This window comes from Leucoraja erinacea, chromosome 23, assembly GCF_028641065.1.
Source record: "Leucoraja erinacea ecotype New England chromosome 23, Leri_hhj_1, whole genome shotgun sequence".
Classification (NCBI taxonomy): domain Eukaryota; kingdom Metazoa; phylum Chordata; class Chondrichthyes; order Rajiformes; family Rajidae; genus Leucoraja; species Leucoraja erinaceus.
In genome coordinates, this window is record NC_073399.1 from 5,921,164 (window position 1) to 5,942,747 (window position 21,584).

At 39.3% G+C, this 21,584-nt stretch overlaps 1 protein-coding gene across 1 annotated transcript; it reads right to left on the reverse strand.

Annotated features, from left to right (window-relative positions):
• Positions 1 to 275: 275 nt before the first annotated feature.
• LOC129708131 (myosin-4-like) lies at positions 276 to 21,132 on the reverse strand. The gene is made up of 41 exons (XM_055653708.1): positions 21,096 to 21,132; positions 20,837 to 20,877; positions 19,900 to 20,118; positions 19,660 to 19,803; positions 19,425 to 19,581; positions 17,837 to 17,864; positions 16,127 to 16,244; positions 15,923 to 16,015; positions 15,736 to 15,799; positions 15,536 to 15,634; positions 15,331 to 15,434; positions 14,304 to 14,442; positions 13,565 to 13,683; positions 13,328 to 13,477; positions 13,048 to 13,218; positions 12,647 to 12,947; positions 12,485 to 12,549; positions 12,268 to 12,355; positions 12,056 to 12,173; positions 11,824 to 11,947; positions 11,066 to 11,202; positions 10,683 to 10,938; positions 10,355 to 10,597; positions 10,077 to 10,253; positions 9,839 to 9,984; positions 9,285 to 9,375; positions 8,789 to 9,178; positions 8,554 to 8,680; positions 8,324 to 8,442; positions 7,857 to 8,053; positions 7,565 to 7,748; positions 6,579 to 6,744; positions 6,249 to 6,373; positions 5,751 to 6,059; positions 5,289 to 5,492; positions 3,191 to 3,316; positions 2,899 to 3,069; positions 2,705 to 2,809; positions 2,038 to 2,133; positions 549 to 683; positions 276 to 398 (listed from the first exon to the last, which is right to left on the reverse strand). Exons 3-41 carry the CDS (start codon positions 20,101 to 20,103, stop codon positions 384 to 386), a joined length of 5,805 nt encoding a protein of 1,934 aa, XP_055509683.1. The 5' UTR covers positions 20,104 to 20,118; positions 20,837 to 20,877; positions 21,096 to 21,132; the 3' UTR covers positions 276 to 383.
• Positions 21,133 to 21,584: the final 452 nt, after the last annotated feature.

Consider the following 21,584-nt stretch of genomic DNA (forward strand, 5'->3'; position numbering starts at 1 on the left):
TAAACGTCTATACAATTATGAGAGATATACACAATTATATGCAGTAGACAAAACCATTTTCCTGGGGTGGAACTGTCAAAGACCATAGGATACATCTTAAAAGTTAGAGGGAAAAATTAAAGGAGGCATGCAGGGCAAGTTTTCTTTCTTATAGAGTGGTTGGTGCTTAGCATGTGCGGCCAGGGGTGGCAGTGGAGGCCGATTTAATGGTGGCATTTAAGAGGCTTTGAGATGGACTATAATTATTGCATCGTCTTAATAAAACAAGGAAACAATTTCGTGTTGCACGTTTATTTTTGTTGATATTGCTACATTTATAAAACTATGTTACAAAGAAATACACATTTTGTAGATTTCTTCTTTGGACCATTTCAAGTTGTCATCTACTCTTCAGCGCTCTGATAGGTAAAAAGGAAAAACAAATTATTAATTTAATACAATGAAAGAGTGCTTGTAAAATAATACTTGTGTTATGACAACTGACGTGGTAGATTTAAAATAATTGCCACCATAATTTGTTATTATTAAAGTTTCTTAGGGTGCAATACCTTGATAGTAATTTCCCGGGTTTTAGTTCTAAGTTTGTTGACTTGAGATTCGGCAATGTCGGCACGTTCCTCGGCTTCCTCCAGTTCATGCTGAACCTTCCTGAACCTGGACAGGTGAGCGTTGGCCTGTTCCTCCTGTAGGAAAACAGTGTAAAAGCTCAGATTTTACGAATGAAAATTATTTACCAGGTGATTGCTAAACACCATTATACTTTTGATGACCAACTAATTAAGAAATTTACAGTTTTTGAGCTTTATTGGATGAAGGTCTGCCGGCTTTACTTTTTGAATATCAAGAGTGGATAATGCACAAATCTGCACTAATCAATCTTATGCACAAAATACATGGATTTACTTAGTTTAGATTGGATGAAGGTTTCTTCTGAAACATTCTTAGTGTTGATCTCTTACACTTTGGGGTTAAGATGCTTTAATTTATTAGTAAATCACATTGATTCAATGAAATGATTAGCAATTTACTTCTAATGTGGAAAACAATCATGCTATGCCTACTAGTGCTTGGCTTCAAATAGTAACAGTTTTCCTACATCAATCCTCTCGATTTCCACACAATCCTTGCAACTCTTAATCTAAATTTCATGGTATAGAATCTTAGTTTGGTAAACCCCTCAAAATGTAACCTTTGGAGTCTAGGTGTCATTCTGATTAATCTCATCCAAAGGAAAATATTTTCTTCCTCAGGTAAAGCATTCATAGTTGTTTGCACTATTTCACCTGTGGGCTAATCAATGTTTTGTGGAACTGTAATATAAATTGTCCTTCAGTCCTCTGAATCAAGCTAGCATTCCACTTGCCCATTTTATGATTTTCTTGAGGTGAGACCAGTCATGTGAGCAGATACTGTACATAATAAAACATGCTCACATTCTTTGGAATTTTGAACAACAGGAAATGGTATTCTTGAACTATTTAAAATTCTTGAGATATTTGCTAAAGTACATGAGAAGCTGCCTGAAGAGACTAGAATAACTTTAGGACTGAGAAAAAGCAAATACTTTTAGAATTTCCAACACAAAAGACTTGGACCTGATGGATTTCTCAATACGGGAAAATAGATAGAAAAATTAACGGATTTAATCTTATTGAATGGTGAAGGCTGATAAGCCTACTATGCTACACCTGGTCCTACATATAATGCTGTTAATCTTTAACTGACCCGTTAAAAACAAGCTTTTCATGAATTATGATAATGAGCCTTATATTATGACAAATATTTCAGAGCTCAGATATTCACAAGGATTCTATTCTTTTGAGATTAGAGCAATGGGAAAGAATCTAATTGAAACATTTCTAGAACAATGAATAGAGATGGTGTTTTAATGCTCTGCCCATAGACATGATATTCCCACCCTACTATTAATGTAGATTGTGTTAACAGTTCTTCTTTATATTATACAAAAATCTTAAAATTTAATGTCATACAAAATAATTTTCTTGAAAAATTGCAATTATAGTCATAATAACTTACAGTTTCCTCCGATTGTCTCTTGTAGGCCTTAACCTTCATCTGCAGCTTGTCAACCAGGTCCTGTAGTCTCAGATTATTCTTTCTGTCTTCCTCTGACTGAATGTCACAAAAGAAGCAACATTTGAAATGTTTTATTTTTCATTTTATTGTATTCTTATGACACATTTAAAGATACATATCCTGGTTCTTGCTGACCCACTCATCCTTCTGTGATATTTACATTGCTGCCTTCTCAGTGCTCCACTCACTTCATCACCAATGGCCTCTTCTGGCTCCGCTCATCATCTCACAGCAGGACCCTCCCTCTGATTAGTATTGAGAAAGGGTTTCTTTTCAGTGACCCAGCCAAAGGTTAATTGTCTGTACGACCCCAAAATGCCTTTACCACAAGACTTGTGTTATGCCCACCAGATTCCTTCTATTGGAAGCTTCTGTTACTTGGTGCATACAAATGACAACACTTTCTTCAATCAACCAAGATTGGGAAAGTAACAACTCAAACAGGACTTTTCAGGGAATGGGCTAACCTCAAAGGACAAAGCAAATGTTGTAGGGTGGCCAGGACACCAATCATGCTGACTGCAGGGGTATAGCTACAGGAACACTGTTATCCTTCCAGAGCTTTGGCTGAATTAAGTGCACCAATTGATTATTAATTGTACAGTACCTGATAAGATAGTTCCTTGACCCTTCTTTCATACTTGCGAACACCTTTAATAGCATCAGCACCTCGCTTCTGCTCGCTTTCCAGCTCACTTTCCAGCTCGCGCACCTAAACAACCACAAAAAGGGATTTATTCCATAATATTCATATTATATCCAAAGTTTCAGTGTGCACAGTAAAACAGTCTCAGGATTTACCCTGGCCTCCAGTTTCTGGAGCTGTTTCTTTCCTCCTTTCATTGCCAGCTGCTCAGCCTCATCCAGGCGAAGCTGCAGGTCCTTCACTGTCGTCTCGAGGTTCTTCTTCATTCGTTCAAGGTGAGCACTGGTGTCCTGTTCCTTCTTCAGCTCTTCAGCCATCATGGCAGCCTTGCAATATGACACAATTGGGCAAATCATTACATGTTCAAAATTCTAATTTTATCAACGTAATTAATTGAGGTAATATTTGAAAACTAAATTCAAATTGTTAAAATAATTTATGACCTACATCAGTGATAGCCTTCTTGGCTTTCTCTTCAGCATTTCTTGACTCCTGGATAGTTTCTTCCATTTCAGACTGGATGTGATTCAGGTCGGCATCCAGCTTCTTCTTAGTATTGATGAGGCTGGTGTTCTGCAGGAAAAGACACATTTGAATAAGAGTCATACAATCATAGAGAAGTACAACACTGAAACAGGCTCATCATCTCAACCTATCCATGCTGACAAAAATGGCTATCTAGGCTAGACCCATTTTATGAATTTGGCCCATATCCATCTAAATCTTTCCTATCCATTTACCTGTCCAAATGTCTCTTAAATGTTATTATTGTACCAACCACATTCATTTTCTTTGGCAGCTTGTTCCATATACAGTATCTACCACCTTCTGCGTGTGAAGAAATTGCCTCTCAGGTCCCTTTTAAATCTTTCCTCTCTTACCTTAAATTTATGTTCTCTAGCTTTTCATTTCCCTTCCCTGGAAGAAAGACTGTGCATTCACATTATCTGTGCCCTAATGTTAATTTTGCAGGAGTAAAGATGAATCTAATCCCAGTTTCAATATGCACTAATATATTGTGGGAGGTGGAGGAAGAATTTTGACGGAACCAATAACAAACAAAATATAGGGAGACGGATATCAATCCGTTGCTGTCTATATGCCAGTTGATATTGGATGTCTGAAGTCATGCTATGGAGATGAGGCAATCAAGTAACATTTAAATTGGCCCTCACACCATTATTGGTGCTGATCTGGATTCTTGAGGTTGGAATACAGCAGGAAAAATGAGCAACAAAAGATTATTGTGCAAAATTAGAGCCCATGGTATTGGGGGTAGGGTATTGACATGGATAGAGAACTGGTTTGCAGACAGGAAACAAAGAGTAGGAATGAACGAGTCCTTTTCGGAATGGCAGGCAGTGACTAGTGGGGTGCCGCTAGGCTCCGTGCTGGGACCCCAATTATTTACAATATATATTAACGATTTAGATGAGGGAATCAAATGGTACATCTCCAAGTTTGCAGATGACACAAAGCTGAGCTGTGAGGAGGATGCTATGAGGCTGCAGGATGACTTGGGTATGTTTGGTGAGTGGGCAGATGCATGGCAGATACAGTATAATGTGGATAAATGTGAGGTTATCCACATTGGTGGCAAGAACAGGAAGGCAGATTATTATCTGAATGGTGTCAGTTTAGGAAAAGGGGAGGTGCAATGAGACCTAGGTGTCCCTGTACACCAGTCACTGAAAATAAGTATGCAGGTGCTGCAGGGAGTGAAGAAAGCTAATTGGCCTTCTTTGTGAGAGGATTTGAGTTTAGGAGCAATGAGGTCCTACTGCAGTTGTACAGGGTCCTGGTGAGACCACACCTTGAGTATTGTGTGCAGTTTTCATCTAATTTGAGGAAGGACATTCTTGCCATTGAGGGAGTGCAGCGTAGATTCACCAGGTTAATTCCCGGGATGGCGGGCTGACATATGATGAAAGAATGGGTCGACTGGGCTTGTATTCACTGGAATTTAGAAGGATGAGAGGTGTTATTATTAAAACATATAACATTCTTAAGAGATTGGACAGGCTAGGTGCTGGAATTTTGTCCCCTATGTTGAGGAAGTCCAGAACCAGGGGTCACAGTTTAACAATAAGGGGTAGGCCATTTAGGACTGAGATAAGGAAAAACTTCTTCACCCAGAGAGTTGTGAATCTGGAATTCTCTGCCACAGAAGACAGTGGAGGGCAATTCACTGCATGTATTCATGAGAGAGAGAGATAGATTTAGCTCTTCGGGCTAACAGAATCAAGGGATATTGGGAAAAAGCATGAGCGGGATACTGATTACGGATGATCAGCCATGGTCATATAGAATGGCCGTGCTGGCTCGAAGGGCCAAATGGCCTACTCTTGCACCTATTTTCTATGTCTCTGTGTTTCAATGTTCTATCCCTGGAGATCATTTCCTGTAAATCAGATGGTATCCAAACAGGAAATCGAACAAAGCAATTATAAAATCCCCCTTTTAGGATAACCTAAACAAGACTAACCTGACCAATGCCTAACAAGACCTGGTGGTAATGTAGGGTGACAACAATGTGGGAACTAACCTGAGAGTGCAGCAGCTGAACTCTTTCAGTGACATCGATCAGCTCTTGTTCAGCAATTTTGCGAGCTCGGTCTGTCTGTTCCAGAGCGGCTCTCATTTCTTCAATCTCAGCCTGTTGCAGGCCGCTTCTGCGCTCCACCATGGCTAGTTGCTCCTTCAAGTCTTCCTGGCTTCTGCAGGCATCATCCAGCTGTATCTGGGTGTCCTGTTGATAATGCAAGATTGCTTTGTTACCAGGTATTACAGTACACTGTAATGCTTATCTTATAATTGAATCAGTTGTAGTAATAAGTTGTTTTACATCAATAAATAGTTTGAAAAATCTAACTCATAGTTCAAATAACAAATCTTGCATTTTATATTAAGTTCTGCGAGAAGAAAATCAATACTTACATAATTGACTGACAATCACACAACATTTAAAATAACAGTGTACTAGAAGTCATTATCCCATGATACAAACCTTCAATTGGCCCTGTATGTTTCTGAGATGTTTTTGAGCTTCTGAAGCCTGGCGATTGGCATGTCCCAGCTGAATCTCCATTTCATTTAGATCACCCTCCATTTTCTTCTTGATTCTCAAGGCATCATTCCTGCTCCTGACTTCAGCCTCCAAAGCGCTCTGCATTGTGTCCACAACTCTCTGGTGGTTCCTCTTCACCTGATCGATCTCCTCGTCTTTCTCTGCAATCTTTCTGTCAACTTCAGATTTCAGTTGGTTCAGTTCCAGTTGAATGCGGAGGATCTTGCTCTCCTCATGTTCCAGGGAGGCCTACGAGAGAGATTAACTGTATTTTCAGTATTTTGCACATTGTTGTCACTAAAGTTGATTTCTTTATATCTTAAAAATATCTTTTAAACAGGTTGTTACTCTGATATTATTGCAACTTATTTACTCTATTTGACAACAATGATAGTTCAAAATATCTATTTCTTAAATGTAATGTTGAAATAACCTTACCTCTGCCTCCTCCAATGCTGACTGGATTTCACTCTTTTCCTGCTCAGCTGTCTTCTTTGCCTTTTCCATCTCATGGAGGGCCTTGCTACTTTCACCCAGTTGCTCAGTCAGATCAGAAATCTCCTCTGTGTTTAAATGTAGTGTTAGTTCAACCTATCTTGAGTTGATAAAACTTAGATTACAATAGAAATGCGTGCATATTTTACATTATTAGTGAAAATTCAGAGGGAATGGGCAATGAGTCAGAATAGAATCTGTAAAAGCATTAAATTCCAAGATAAGTAAGTATCTTGTTAATAATATTAAATGAGAGAATGGGTATAGACTTACGCTGTAGATTCTTGTTCTCCCGTTTAAGAGTTTCAAGGTGATCTAGAGACTCCTCATATGCATTCTTCATCTTAAAGATTTCTGTACTCAAACTACGAGATTCCTTCAGAGATGCTTCCAGTTCTGCCTGGGTCTCCTCATATTTCTGTTTCCAATCTGCCAGAACCTTAATTGTACAATTGTAAATGTAAGAAATGTATTCTCAAATTTAACTTCTGTCTCAGTATCAATGAGGTGTGATATCCAGTGAGAAAGACGTATAGATTTTAATCTGAAAACTGAACTGATATTTTCCCAGCATCCATGTGTATAAAATCAGGAGAGGATTAGATCGGGTAAATGCACAGAGCCTCTTGCCCAGAGTAGGAGAATCGAGGACCAGAGAACATAGGTTCAAGGTGAAGGGAAAAAGATTTAATCGGAATCTGAGGGGTAACCTTTTCACACAAAGGGTAGTGGGTGTATGGAACAAGCTGCCAGAGGATGTAGTTGAGGCAGGGACTATCCCGACATTTAATAAATGGTTAGACAGGTACATGGATAGGACAGGTTCGGAGGGATATGGACCAAGCGCAGGCAGGTGCGACTAGTGTAAATGGGACATGTTGGCCAGTATGGTCAAGTTGGGCCGAAGAGCCTATTTACACACTGTATCACTCTATGATTCTATGACTATGACTCTCTAAGATTTTATGACTTCCCAAACATAATATTATGCTTGAATGTGAAAAATAAACAAGAAAGAAGTACTTCTTAGGATGGTACAATATATTAAAAGGGTTCAGTAATTTAATAATGTCTGTTATTTCTAATGTGACTTTTTCACACTCAGGAAATGCCAAAATCACTGAACCCTTTCAATTGTTTAGACATTTGTTTAAACTACCAGCTGCTTGCCAGTCCCTGGCTAAAATGGAAAGAGATGATGTTGGCTACTTCCTTCAGAACTACATGCAAAGAGAAACAACGCAACAACCAGCTCCTACCTTGTCAAAGTTCTTTTGTTTCTTGTCCAGAGCTGCTGCTGCTGAATTTGCCCTCTCTACATCTATCATCAAATCCTCCACTTCATTCTGTAGTCTCTGTTTAGTCTTTTCCAGTGAAGCACATTTGGAGTTCACGGCCTCAATATGCTCCTCTGCATCTTGCAGACGCTGAGCAAGTTTTTTCCTGAAAAACACAAAACCATCAAGTCCATCTCACAGGAAATTGTGGAAGAACATACATTCTCCTTGACAGCATGTGCTGCATGAACATAGGTTCCTCTTTGTTACATACTTGGCTTCTTCCAGTTCCTCTGTGCGCTGGATTGCATCAGTTTCATATTTTGATCTCCACTGAGCCACTTCACTGTTGGCCTTGGACATTCCACGCTGGAGCTCAGCCTTTGCCTCCATCTCCTCTTCATATTGTTCACGGAGCATGTCACAGTCGTGGCGGGACGATTGCAGAGCATGGGCCAGGGCTCCCTTAGCCTGAAATGATTACAACGTGGCATGATATTCAATATCATTGTGATTATTAGAAAGTAACTTAACCTTGTTAATTTGCTTATGGTCACAATGAAAAGAAATGTTGCTTTAGAGGGAAACCCTAAAGTAAGTTGCTGGACATCAGTGCAATAAAATATAATATTTTATAACATAAATGTTGCATTTTTATAACATTAAATTGGTTCAAAATTGACAATAATGCACGTTTAGAAAGTTTCCCTGTGAAACAAATCTCTCAAGTTAATTTAGTACCTTGGTTTCTTCCTCCAGCTGCCTCTTCAGTTCCTCAAGCTGTTGGGTATATCCTTGCTTCCCTCTTGTCAGCTGCGATACCAAGGCCTCTTTCTCCTCCACTTGGCGGTTCAACTCACCTGTGAATTAAAGATAATGTGAGTGAAATATTACAAATATTACATGGTAATGTTTTCTATATGGTGAACAACAAATATAGATCAATATTATTTTTAAATCAAGATCAATACCGTTTTCTGTTGTAAGACGTGCTTTATGAGTTGATAAGTCGGTGATCAACCGTTGATGTTCATCGTGTTTGGTCTTCATTTCACTGACCTGGTCCTCTAGTGTCCGTGCTACTTTCTCAAGGTTTGCCTGAAAACAAAGCAACCAGTTTTCAAGAGCTGCGACACCAACCGAACAACACCAACAATTCAAAGTTAACTATAAAAGTGTAGTATTTAGTGTCCTCTATCACTGTACCTTAGCTTTGGACACTGATTCCATGTTGCTGGCGAGGTCATCAATTTCCATCTTCAGTTCACTCTTTTCCTTCTCAAGCTTCTGCTTCACCCGCTGCAGGTTATCGATTTGTTCCCCAAGTTCTGCAACGCTGTCAGCCTGCTTCTTGCGAAGAGCAGCAGCTGTGGCTTCGTGCTGGAGGGTAGATTCTTCTAGGTCACGGCGCATTTTCTGAAATTCTGCCTCTCGTTTCTTGTTCATTTCAATCTGAGCTGAAGTTGCCCCACCAGCTTCTTCCAGTCGCTCACTGATCTCTTCAAGTTCCCGAGAAAGATCGGCTCTCTGTTTCTCAGTCTTAGCGCGAGAGGCACGTTCAGCTTCAATTTCTTCCTCAAGCTCCTCAATACGAGCCTTAAGATAAATATGCATTGGTTATAATCATGGAACCAGTAGTATCAATTCATGTGCATGACTTTCACTGAAAGGCATTGTTAATTTGACTGGACTTATACATCACCTGTAATTCTTTAATCTTTTTGTGCAGTTGGGTAGCCATAACCTGCTCATCTTCAACTTTGCTTTGAAGCTGGCTGATTTCAAACTCTTTCCTTTAATAACAAAAATGAAAAATTCAGTTAATTAATTGAACATTTTCACGTATTTTGAATGAACGCACGAAAAATGGCTTATTCTCATTGGCATTCGGAAGAAATAGTTACTTGGTAAACAGCAGATACCAAAAATATACTTTAGACATATCACCATATATCTTTTAAGTGTATGTTCATGTATGTAATATATGTAGCACAATCACAGAAGCTTAAATAGGTACAACTTAACGTTTTCCAACAGAAGTGTCAATGTCATGAAAAATAAACATTGCATGACATGCACAAGGCAAGTGGGATACAACTTTAAACAGTGTCTTATAACAAAGACCTAATGCTGACTTTTTAATTTCTCATCCAATTGCTGGATATTTTGCAAGGCATCAAAGTGACAAATAGAAAATAATTTTAAACAGTGGATTACAAAAATAAACCATATTTGTTCATAACTTTAAACACTGACTTCTTTAGTTTCTCATCCAGTTGCTGCCTGTCATTCTCCAAGTCCATTGTTACTTCTTGAGACAGCTTCAAGTCACCTTCAAGCTTTCTCTTAGCACGCTCCAGATCCATGCGGAGTTTCTTCTCCTGCTCCAGAGAACCTTCAAGCTTTTTAAGAAACAGTATGTTTTATTAAAATTTACTTAAATCCATGATAACTGCAAAAAACAATTGATTTAATCTTGGTTTAAAATACTCACATCATCAACTTGTTGTTCCAACTTAGTCTTTGTTTTGGTTAGAGTGTTGACTTTGTCTTCCTCAGCCTGGAGATCATCCAAGGTCTGCTGGTGGGCCTCCTGGAGAGCTTTCTTTTCCTTGGTTACTTTAACAATGCTTTCATCAAGACTAGCCATCTCTTCAGTGAGGTTTTTCACCTATGTTCAGCAAAACAAAATGAACAGAATAATGACATGTAATCATCAGAAATCTTTTATGAATAGTGTATCAATTTGTCATCAAAATCACTGTTTAATACCTTGTTCTCAGTGGCATGTTTTTCTTTTTCAACTTTGGCTAATGTGAGCTCCAAGTCATCAATATCTTTCTTCAGTTCTGAGCACTCATCCTCCAGTTTCCTTTTCTTAGCTGTCAGCTCAGCATTCATCTCCTCTTCATCTTCCAATCTTTCATTAGCTTCCTTCATTTTAGCCTCTAGTTGAATCTTATTTTTAATCAACCCCTCGCATCTTTCTTCTGCATCTGCCAGAGTTTCACCTTCCTGCAATAAAATGATACAATGAATTATACCAGGCCATGTGTTTTGTATACATGTATAACCATGCAAAGATAGCCAATGTGGGTACCGATTGGACTTGAAGTAGGAGATCATTCTTTTCTTGCACAAGAGCCACCATTTTCTCTTCTAATTCCTTCTTCCGTGCTTCAGATTTGGCAAGTGCCTCCTTAGTTTTCTCAAACTCATCTTTCATATTTGCCATTTCCTTTTCAGTTTCAGCACTCTTCAGGAGAGGTTTGATCTTGAAGTACAGTTGCATCCATGGCCAGTGTTTGACATTGGTGAATGCACGGATATTGTACTGTAGAGTAAACAGTGCTTCCCTAAAGGCCATGGTAAAATGAACAAAGATTAGAGCAATATTCTGTTTATGGAATAAACTGCTATATTCATGAATAACATTTGCTTATGTGTAAATATATTGTTGGATATTTGTAAAGCAATATTTACCTCCTTTCCATCATTCTCGTAAATTCAACCCTCATTAAAAAGCCACGGCATACAGCTTGAGTTCGTGTAACGAGCATTGCCAACTTATCATCTCTCATCTCTTCAAGTGTACCTAAGAGACCAGCCTTGAAGAACACCTTAAACAAAGTAAGGGATCAGTTTGAATACCTTTACGGTTGGTATATCCTTTTTTGCGGAGTTTTGTGTTACAATAGAGCAATTGATTTTCCTTTCTTCTTTTTTTTTCTTTTCTTTCTAGGGTCTTATTTCTTTTCTTTACTTCCTTCTCTAATTCCTTCCCTAAGGGGTTCTCTTCTCCCAACACTTTCCTGCACCTTCACGATTCTTGCTTACTTTCCTTACTTCTTTCATTTCTATCTTTTTTAAAGCTCAAAAAATGAAGTGGTACAACATAATGTAATAAGATATATGCGATGTATTAATGTAATTTACTGTACTGCTAATAAAAATAAAAAGTTTGAATACTTAATTCTAAAAATATAAACATTTTAGGAGCAGAGTTTAAACTGCTTTCTTGTGCATAAAAATATGTATCAGAATGTCAACATAGAATAAGTATTTTGCAGAACTGAACTAATGGAGCACATTTTAGTTGAATTTTACTGGCTTCAGATATCCACTTACATATTAACAAAGATGTTTTTCAAATCACCTGTTCCTAAGATTACATTCAAAAGTATATTGTTGATTCATCTCGTTATTTCACATTACAAAACTTACACTTTCAACATAATTACCTTAGTGTGTCCAAACTTGTACTGGGTATGATCTACATCAATGGATCCCAGTAATTTCTCAGATGCCTTTTTGCTATCAATGAACTGGCCTTCAGGAATTGCACTTGCATTTAGAATCCTGTACCTGTTGCATGAGAGTTTTATACGCATTATTGGTGATTTTTATTAGAACTAAAAATATTGACCAACATATTTGAAATGGAATAAAAATGTATATTTTGAGATATTTCACCTTTGCTTGAAGTCTCCGTAGATGATTCTGCTTGGGAATCCCTTTCTGCAAATTCTGATACCTTCCAGCACACCATTGCACCTCAACTGGTGTATGACAAGGTGATTTTCCATAGTGCCTGGTGTTTACAACATAAGTAATTGAAAGAATAAAGTAGAATACAACATTATTTTCTATGACACATTGACTGGATAGATAGAACTACGACTTGCCTGGTGTCTTTGTCTCATTGGGGATGAGACAGCGCACAAAATGAGGATGTGTGGTTCTCAGGTTAGCCATCAGCTTGCCCAAGTTTTCCTGCGAGGTTAAAAAATACAGACAGTTACACAATTGTACATTAGTCTGATGCATTTCGGTCAATAATTTACATATTAATTCACGATTCATATAACTTGTGATAAGTGAATGTGCAAGGAAAAATCTTACCCTAAACAAAGCAGACACTGTCTGGAATGAACCACCCTTCTTTTTGCCTGCTTTCTTTGTACTGTCTGTGACAAAGAAGCAACACATTTAATTGTTCTTAACAAATTATTAAAGGCGAGAAAGCAATACCATTGCTAACAGCTGTTTATAGCAGGGATTTACCTTCAGCGACTGCAACGTAGAGAGTACCCAAGAGTTTTACTGATGACTTCTGGAACAGCCCAATTACAGTTTCATTCAGTGGATCCTTATTCTTATCCAGCCAGCCAGTAATGTTGTAGTCCACATTGCCAGCGTAATGGGCCAGTGAGAAGTGAGCTTCAGGCTTTCCTTTGACAGGCTTGGGCTTCAAGAAGTTGTTTGACTTTCCAAGGTGCTGATCATACAGCTTATTCTTGAAGGAAATGTCTGAGGCCTTGGGGAACATACACTCCTCCTCGAGGATTGAGAAGATACCCATGGGCTGTGGACAAAGCCAATGTTTATTTTATTCATCCTTTTCCATAAATATAAAACTAGATTTATATTCTATTTTCATTTATGTCTTCCATGATATTACCTACCTTCTCAATGAGCTCAATGCAAGCAGCCAAATCCATACCAAAGTCAATGAATGTCCATTCAATTCCTTCCTTCTTGTACTCCTCTTGTTCCAGAACAAACATGTGGTGGTTGAAGAACTGCTGCAGCTTCTCATTTGTGAAGTTGATACATAACTGCTCCAAGCTGTTGTACTGAACAAATAAAGACATTTCTTGTGTTATCATTAATTACCTTATTAGCCTTTAGTGTTGTCAATTTTAAATATATGATCTAGTTAATGTTTAAAATTCTGAACCATACATCAAAAATTTCAAAACCAGCGATGTCCAGCACACCAATGAAATACTGTCTGGCCTGCTTTGTGTCCAGTTGTTGATTAATGCGGATGACCATCCATAAGAACATTTTCTCAAAAACAGATTTGGAAAGAGCACCAACTGAGTTGGTGACCTAAAAGAATAGAATATGTGTATTAGTTGAAGGTAACACTCTAAATAAAGTATTTTAAACATCTACGAACCATCATGGTAACCGTACCTGCTGAACCGTCTGCCCTTTGGTCACAAATTCATTGCCAACCTTTACCCGTGGAAAGCACAATGCCTTTAGCAAATCTGCTGAGTTGAGGCCGGTCAGGTAGGCAACTTTGTCGGCATCTAACATAAGACAAAGGCAAATTATTACATTTGAAAATGGCAATGAATTGTTTTCTTTGGAGAAAATAACCTTTGATTGTTATCTTCTCTCATAAAGACACACGGACAGCCAAAAGGCCATTTGAATCCTGCATGGCTTCCCTGGAAACAATGCCATAACGCCCTTTCCTTCACGGACTGTTTGCTGCATTCCAGCAATCTATACACTGAGGCATTCACTCAAGAAATTTCACTAAGCAACTGCCAGGAAGTTTAATTTTCTCTCTGTGTGGAACTGCTGGCAATACACTGGAATATCTGGATCTGTGCACAGCAAGCTGTTTGCCTGATTCATCCGACCTTATTTTAACATCTTCTTCACAATATATCAATGTTATACCAAGTAGCTAACATAAAATTACCGATGAACAATATAGTGAGTTGGTTTGTGATGGGCCCAGGGTGGAAAAAGAACACAGAACAGCGCAACATTCTGGTGGCGAACATTAACTCTGTAGATATTTGTTAGGGAGGTGGAATATCTTTCAAAAATATTTTGGCACTGATTACATTATACTGAAGGTCCGTATTATTTTGAAGTTGTAAATAATGATAAATGCGGATGTCAAATGAACTGTTACCTTCTGTGCCGTCTGGTTCTGCCTGCTCTTCACGCTGTTTTTGTTTGAATTTCATATTGCCCATGTGCATCACTGCGCCAGTGAGTTTGTAGATGCCCCACTTCTCTTCAATGACGAAGCCAAGGATATCGATGGCAGTCTGTGCAACAAAATGGTTAGAATCCAAAACAATATGAATGCATCAGTTATCTTGTAGACACTCCCAAAAACTATTTTGAGTAGTCGTTTTTGTAGGTGTAGTATTATTATTGTCATGTGAACCAAGGTACAGTGAAAATGTTTGTTTTGCCTACTAACCAATGAAATCAGATAATACTGTACATATATACAATCAAGTCACACTCGTACAACAGGTAGAGCAAAGGTAGAGCAAATGCAGAGTGCAGAATATAATTATCTGCATTGGTGTGCATCAGTTCCAGAGACAAAGTCCAATGAACACAATGATGTAAATGTGAATCAGACAGTACCCTAACGTATGGAAGGACAAATCGGAAGCCTAATAACAGAGGGGAAGAAGCTATTCTTGAGTCTAGTGGTGTGCGCTTTGAAGCTTCTTTATCTTCTGCCCAATGGGAGTGGAAAAGAGGAACAAATGAGAGGGGTAGGACAAGTCTTTGTTTATATTGGTTCTTTTCCAAGCCACCATGAATTTAGATATAGTCAATAGTGGGGTGTCTGGTCTTTGTGATGGATTGGGCTACATCCACAACTTTTCGCAGTTTCTTGTGATCTGGGCAGAGCTGTTCCCAAACCAACATTTGGGGTGCAATCCGGCCTACTATGTGTTACCTGAAAGTCAGAGATGGCAGGTTTATTTTTCTTATTTCCATATACATAAACACTTCCTAGGTCAACCATTGTAATTATCTACACTATTTTTATTTTAGTCAAATCATCTTCATTCAGTTATGAACATCTTTTGTGTCAATATAGATTAATGTCGATGATGGCTTGAATATATTAATGTATTATAATGTATTAGTCAAATTAAGAAGGTACAAATAAATGCAGAGCAACTACTCACATCAGTTGCAACCAATTCTTCTGTGTCATCAATACTCTTGACTGTAATCTCACCCTGGCTGATGAAAGGATAATCATAAGGATTTGTGGTAATTAGACATGACTCTGCAAAATAAATGTTTTGTGGAAAGTCGTGAGCATCTACAGAAAGGCAATTCTGTAAACCAACTCATTTTAATTCTTCAGTTCAACACTTTGAATCTTACCAACAATTTCTGGTTTGAAATTGGTCATCATCTGGTAGAAAATGTGGTAACTCCTTTCAGCTTTCAGCTGGAATGTCACTCTGGATTTTTCCAGGAGATCTGGTGAGACAAACAAATATAGGATTGACAAAGAACATGTCAAACTAGTCAACAATTTGATTTACAAACAATATTTACAAATCCAGTTCCACTGCACTTACAGGTTTCAATGTCAGCAGAAGCCAGTTTACCAGTGGTACCGAAGTGAATCCTGATGAATTTGCCCTTGAAATATAAAGAACATGCATATCAGAAACCGATTTAGTTGTGTGAAACATTGTGATCAACACTGCTCTGTTAATCATTGCCTGCACACAAGAGGGTAATGAAACTGCACAGGAAACTTACGAAACGAGATGAATTGTCATTTCTCACAGTCTTGGCATTACCGAAGGCTTCCAACAGTGGGTTAGCCTGGATGATTTGATCCTCCAGTGATCCCTGCAAAAATACTTTCGATATTAGAATCTAGAATTTACTAATTTACTAAATTAAGTTAGAAGTAAACTGCAAGATGATGTCAGATTGTGCGTGGTACCAGCTCTCTCTCACCTTCATCTTCCCAGAAGCTTGAGCTTCCTTCTTCTTGGCGTCGGTAACTGCTGCAACCGAAGCGAAGTACTGGATGACACGTTTTGTGTTCACAGTCTTCCCGGCACCGGATTCTCCGCTGCATGAAGAACGTGACGAAGTGAACAATTACCAAACTAACAGCGAGACAGACTGAAGGAATAAAGATTCAAGTGAACTACAATTCCAAAAAAAGCTTGGTGTAGTTTAGTTTGGTGACACAGCACGGAAACAGGCCCTTCGTCCCACCGATTCTGCGCCGACCAGTGATCCCCGAACATTAGCTTTATCCTACACACACTAAGGACAATTTATACATTTACCAAACCAATTAACCTGTTCGTCTTTTGAGTGTGGGAGGAATCCGAAGATCTCGGAGAAATCCCACGCAGGTCACGGGGAGAACGTACAAACTCCGTACAGCCAGCGCCCGTCGTCGGGATGGAACCCGGGTCTCCGGCGCTGCATTCGCTGTAAGGCAGCAACTCTACCGCTGCACCAATGAATGTGATTTCACATCGCCATGAAGAAGAAACACTTAAGGACCTGTCCCACTTACGGGACTTTTCAGCAACTGTCTTCGACCTTCAAGCTCGAGGGCACTCGCCTGAAAAACCTCGAGCTGGATCGACTGTCAGCGATGAAACCCGCGAGCTGGCTGCACGCATCGACCGTCAGCACACACACACACCCAAACAACTTTTAATAAAGTTTAGCGGGCATTTAACATTACCGGTCGGTTTTCCTTGGTTCTGAAAACTCCAATGAGCCAATTAAAATGCCCGGTCAGCAAAGGAGATTGCCTATGGCTACCTCGACTGCCTTACATGGCGACCCCACTACCACTGCACTACGAGTTCAAACATGACGACCAATTTTTACTTGCGGAAAATTTTTTCAGCATACTGAAAAATGTTCCTCGACCAAACTGAGGCAGCAAGTAGGCGGGAACTTCTCTCGAGCATGAAGGAGAGTTACAGTGACCTCCTCGGACCACGTGTCGACCACGCTATGAGTTTGTGGCGAGCGCAAACTCTTCTAAACTCGCAAATTAGGTTGCCATAGTGGGACGTCTTGAGGGGTTTGGAGGGGGAGGTCGACGAGACTATGAAAAGACCGATCACGTAACCTAATAATAGAAACTCCGAAGAAACCCTGTGGTGATTTGGACACCACTCAGCTCTGACTATGTGTAAGAAGCTAACTTTTGGAATTATTTTATAAAATTATAGCAAATTTATTGAAGAATATTTAATTATTTATTCAATTATTGATTATTTATTATATTATTAATTATTAAACGTAGAGTGATTTAAAATCAGCGCCGCATATGAGACTATATTTGAATGATTCTAGATGTCCCCTGATTACATGGATAGAAAATATAGCCGAAGAGACAACGCCAGGGAAGAATTGTGAATCTTAATGATGTGTCGCTACAGGGAAGGTTGTGAGCACAGAACTAAATGTGACTGGATAAGAATGGGGAGGAGGACAGCGCAGCTTTCGCCGAATTGGAGAGGTTTTTGGATTGAAGAAGTGGACGGCAGTTGGGGTCGACGAGGAAACAGGGAAGTGGGTTTCAACAGAAAATGCATTTACATGGTGATATTAGCGATGTGATGGATATGCAAAAATAAATAATGACACCTCTATCACACTATCGCAAGCTCTGTACTCAGTAACACTCACGTAATCAGGATGGACTGGTTTTCACGATCTGGGAAAAAGAAAACAACATCACTATCCAGAGTTCAAATCACAGAGAGGTGTGGGTTTGTTGGGCGACACAGCACATGTAGAATATAGAACAGTATGACAGAGGAACAGGCCTTTCAGCCCACAATATCGGTGCCGAACCTGATGCCAAATTAAACTGATCTCCTTTGCCTGCACGGGATCAACATCCTTCCATTCCCTGCATAACAATGTGTCTGTCTGAAAACCTCTTAATGCCATATTGTCTTTACCTCCACTACCATCACCAGGGGATATTTGGCCACTCATCTCCTTCAAACGATGCCCTTTAATCTTTCCACCTTGGGGCACAGATACTGACTGAGCACAGATACTTTATAGCTTAATATATTTATATTGTCTTTCCTCAACCTACAGCACTGCAGACAAAACTATCCAAATTTGTCTAACTTGTCCTTACATTTTATACCCTCTAATCCATGTAGCATTCTGTTGTACCTCCTACATTCATAACAAGAGGAGTTGAGTATAGGAGCAAAGAGGTCCTTCTGCAATTGTACAGGGCCCTGGTGAGACCACACCTGGAGTATTGTGTGCAGTTTTGGTCTCCAAATTTGAAAAAGGACATTATTGCTATTGAGGGAGTGCAGCATGGGTTCACAAGGTTAATTCCCAGGATGACGGGACTGAGATATGCTGAGAGCACGGACCGGCTGGGCTTGTATACTGAGGAATTTAGAAGGATGAGAGGCAATCTTATTGAAACTTATAACATTATTTAGGGTTTGGACACACTAGAGGCAGGAAACATGTTCCCGATCTTGGGGGAGTCCAGAACCAGGGGCCACAGTTTAAGAATAAGGGGTAAGCCATTTAGAACAGACATGGGGAAACACTTTTTCTCACAGAGAGTTGTTAGTGTGGAATTCTCTGCCTCAGAGTGTGGAGGCCAGTTCTCTAGATACGTTCAAGAGAGAGCTAGATAGGGCTCTTGAAGATAGCGGATTCAGGGGAGAGAAAATACTTTGCCTTCCATTACAGTGAGGAGGAGATTCACTTTGATGGATGTTTGTGTAAATTGAATTGTTTGTATGTCTTGTAGGAATTGTCTTTGTTTGTATGGCTGTGGGAAACGGAGTTTTGTTTGAGCCTCACTGAGGTTCAAATGACATGTAATAAAATATTTTATATTATTGTATTATATATGGGGAGAAGGCAGGAACTGGGTACTGATTATGGACGATCAGCCATGATCACATTGAATGGCGGTGCTGGCTTGAAGGGCCACATGGCCAACTCCTGCACCCATTGTCTATTGCCTATTGTCTACACACCACATCCTTCCTGTAATGGGGCGATCAAAGGTGCAAACCATATCCCAAACGCAGCGGAACCAAAGTCCTATCAAATTGCAACATGTCATCTGGCTCTCTTAAGCCCCGACCGATGAAGGCAAGAGTACAGATGTCGGAATTATTATTTGTTATCTGTATACCTTTGTTCCATGTTTTTGCTACAACTCGGTAGTAATTTGACTCTAAACAGAAAGTAAAAACTATTATGATCAAGTCTGGCCACCTACCCGTCTGCATGGCTTGATACGCGTTGTCAGAGATGGAGAAGATGTGAGGAGGAGCCTCTTGACGCTTCTTCCCTCTGTATCCCGTCACAACCTGCGGGTCGTACACTGGCAACCACTTGTAGGGGTTTACAGTGACACAGAACAACCCAGAGTAGGTCTAAGGTGGGAGAATGGAATTAGAATTTATCAGGTATTTCAGTATGTTCATTTTGCAAGATCCAACAACTGTACTTACGTAGATCATCCAGGCCGAATAACGCTCTTTGAGGTTAAACAACACGGTTGCCTCGTTCAGGTGAGTCATCATGGCCATGTCCTCTATTTTATCGTATTTTGGAGGATTCATTGGCAGGACGTCATCGTCTTTAACAGTAACGGTCTGAAAATAATCAACAGGCAAATTTAATGAAATGTGTCATTGGCGTACGCTGCAGAGGTTTCCGAATGCAGTATTATGTGTAACTATTCAACGAACCCTCTTGTCTAATAAGGTCTCCACGGTGGCTTTGCCGCCCTCCCTACTCTTGATGGTTCCCTTCACGAACAGTTCTTTAGGATCGATAACAAAGCAGGAGGTTTTGGCATCGAACGGTCGGTTCTGAGCTTCAAGCCTTTCTTTATCAGTCTTCCGTAAATACGACGCCGCCTTTCCAAACACTGCCATCTCCGCATCCCCCATGGCTTCGGTCTATTGCTGGAATTGACGAGAAAAGGTTTTCTATATGATTCTAAATAGCATCAGCAAAATCCATGCATTTCGTTTTAGCAGTAACAAATGATTCACTGACTTATTTATCAGAAAGCAACGAGGCACGTTCTTTTCAGCATGTTTCTCATTTCATTCTGAATGTATTGATTCTGTAGAGTACGACTATTTAATGTACAAACGTGCTCTTGTGGCCTGGCCATAGTGTTCTCAAAAATCCTAAAACGTGGAGCTTCACTCTTCAAGACCAGAGCAATTATACATCGCTTAATTTAACGAGAAAATAGCGCGAAAATCTCATTTAATAAATCTTTTGAATCCGTTTCTTGAATGCCAATAATTAATTACAAGGTTAATTATATGCACTGGTTACCTTTCATTGGTATTAAATATTTGTGAATCGTTTGCTTTGTAACTGTAGAAAATGATGATCACCTCGCCACTGTTGCACAGAATATGTGCAGCGTTTATGCTATACGTGATACATGATACATCTCGCTGCGCCGGTGGATGTTGAAGCAACTACTTTTAATGCGGTGTTCAATAACAACTCGTACTGAATCATTAAGTATTTGAATCATATGGATCATATATATTTGAATTTTATGCGCTATCACCGAACGATTATCAACTTAAAAAAAATCAAACGCAGTTTCATCAATCACACGTTTCTGTTAGAACATTTGCTTGCTCAATCATCCTTTACCTTTTTCAGTCCCGGTGAAGAATAAAATATTCCACGCAATTCTAGCAAAAGAAAATAATAAATTAATTAATTTTACATCATTCGGGGTCTGATCTACATGAGCCAAAATGTTTATGTTGGTTGGTCAATTCTATTTGTGGGGTTTTTCTGGATTGATTTCTTCTTCCTCATCATTTAATACCCGAGAGACGTGATGGGGTCTCCCCCTCCCCTCCCCGGCTTCGCCAGTGAATGTTTATGAAGAAAGTGAGAAACTTACCCCGATGGTTGGGCACCAGCAGCTTTCTCTGTGCCCCGGTCAACTTATATATACTTTTTTTTTTGTGAGCACAGCAAGTCCTGTTCCTATATTTAGTATACAACAGCCTGATGAGCAGATTTTCTTGTTGCATTGACTGGTGTTCTAATATCGGGATATAATTAGACAAGCAACATAAGCAATTTGCTTTGGAATTCATTAGCAGTAATCCGATTGACACCACACGTAGCCATATAAGTTGAAGCTGTAAAGCTGACAAATAACACACCCAAGTTTTAGTATCTTCATTCCACTGAGCCATTCCACTAAAATAGGCTTCTACTAAACAGGTGGTACTTTTTTTTTCCATAAGCACAAGCCACATTTATAATTTACAAATCCGTTTGAAAAACTAAATTGTTTTTATAAATTCCTGTCCAGCACCTAATATCCATTTTGAAACTATGGCCAGGACAGCTGGAGTTTAATTTAAAAAAAAAGGTCAGGTCA

What these genes read in the sequence shown, in the direction of transcription:
- LOC129708131 (XM_055653708.1), bottom strand. Translation starts at nt 20,103, where the DNA reads ATGGGGGATGCGGAGATGGCAGTGTTTGGAAAGGCGGCGTCGTATTTA. An exon ending in AGAACCAGACGGCACAGAAG is followed by an intron (nt 13,684 to 14,303) that starts GTAACAGTTCAT and finishes GTCTTATGTTAG; the next exon opens with ATGCCGACAAAGTTGCCTAC. An exon ending in TTCAGCTGCTGCACTCTCAG is followed by an intron (nt 3,317 to 5,288) that starts GTTAGTTCCCAC and finishes CTTTTCCTGCAG; the next exon opens with AACACCAGCCTCATCAATAC.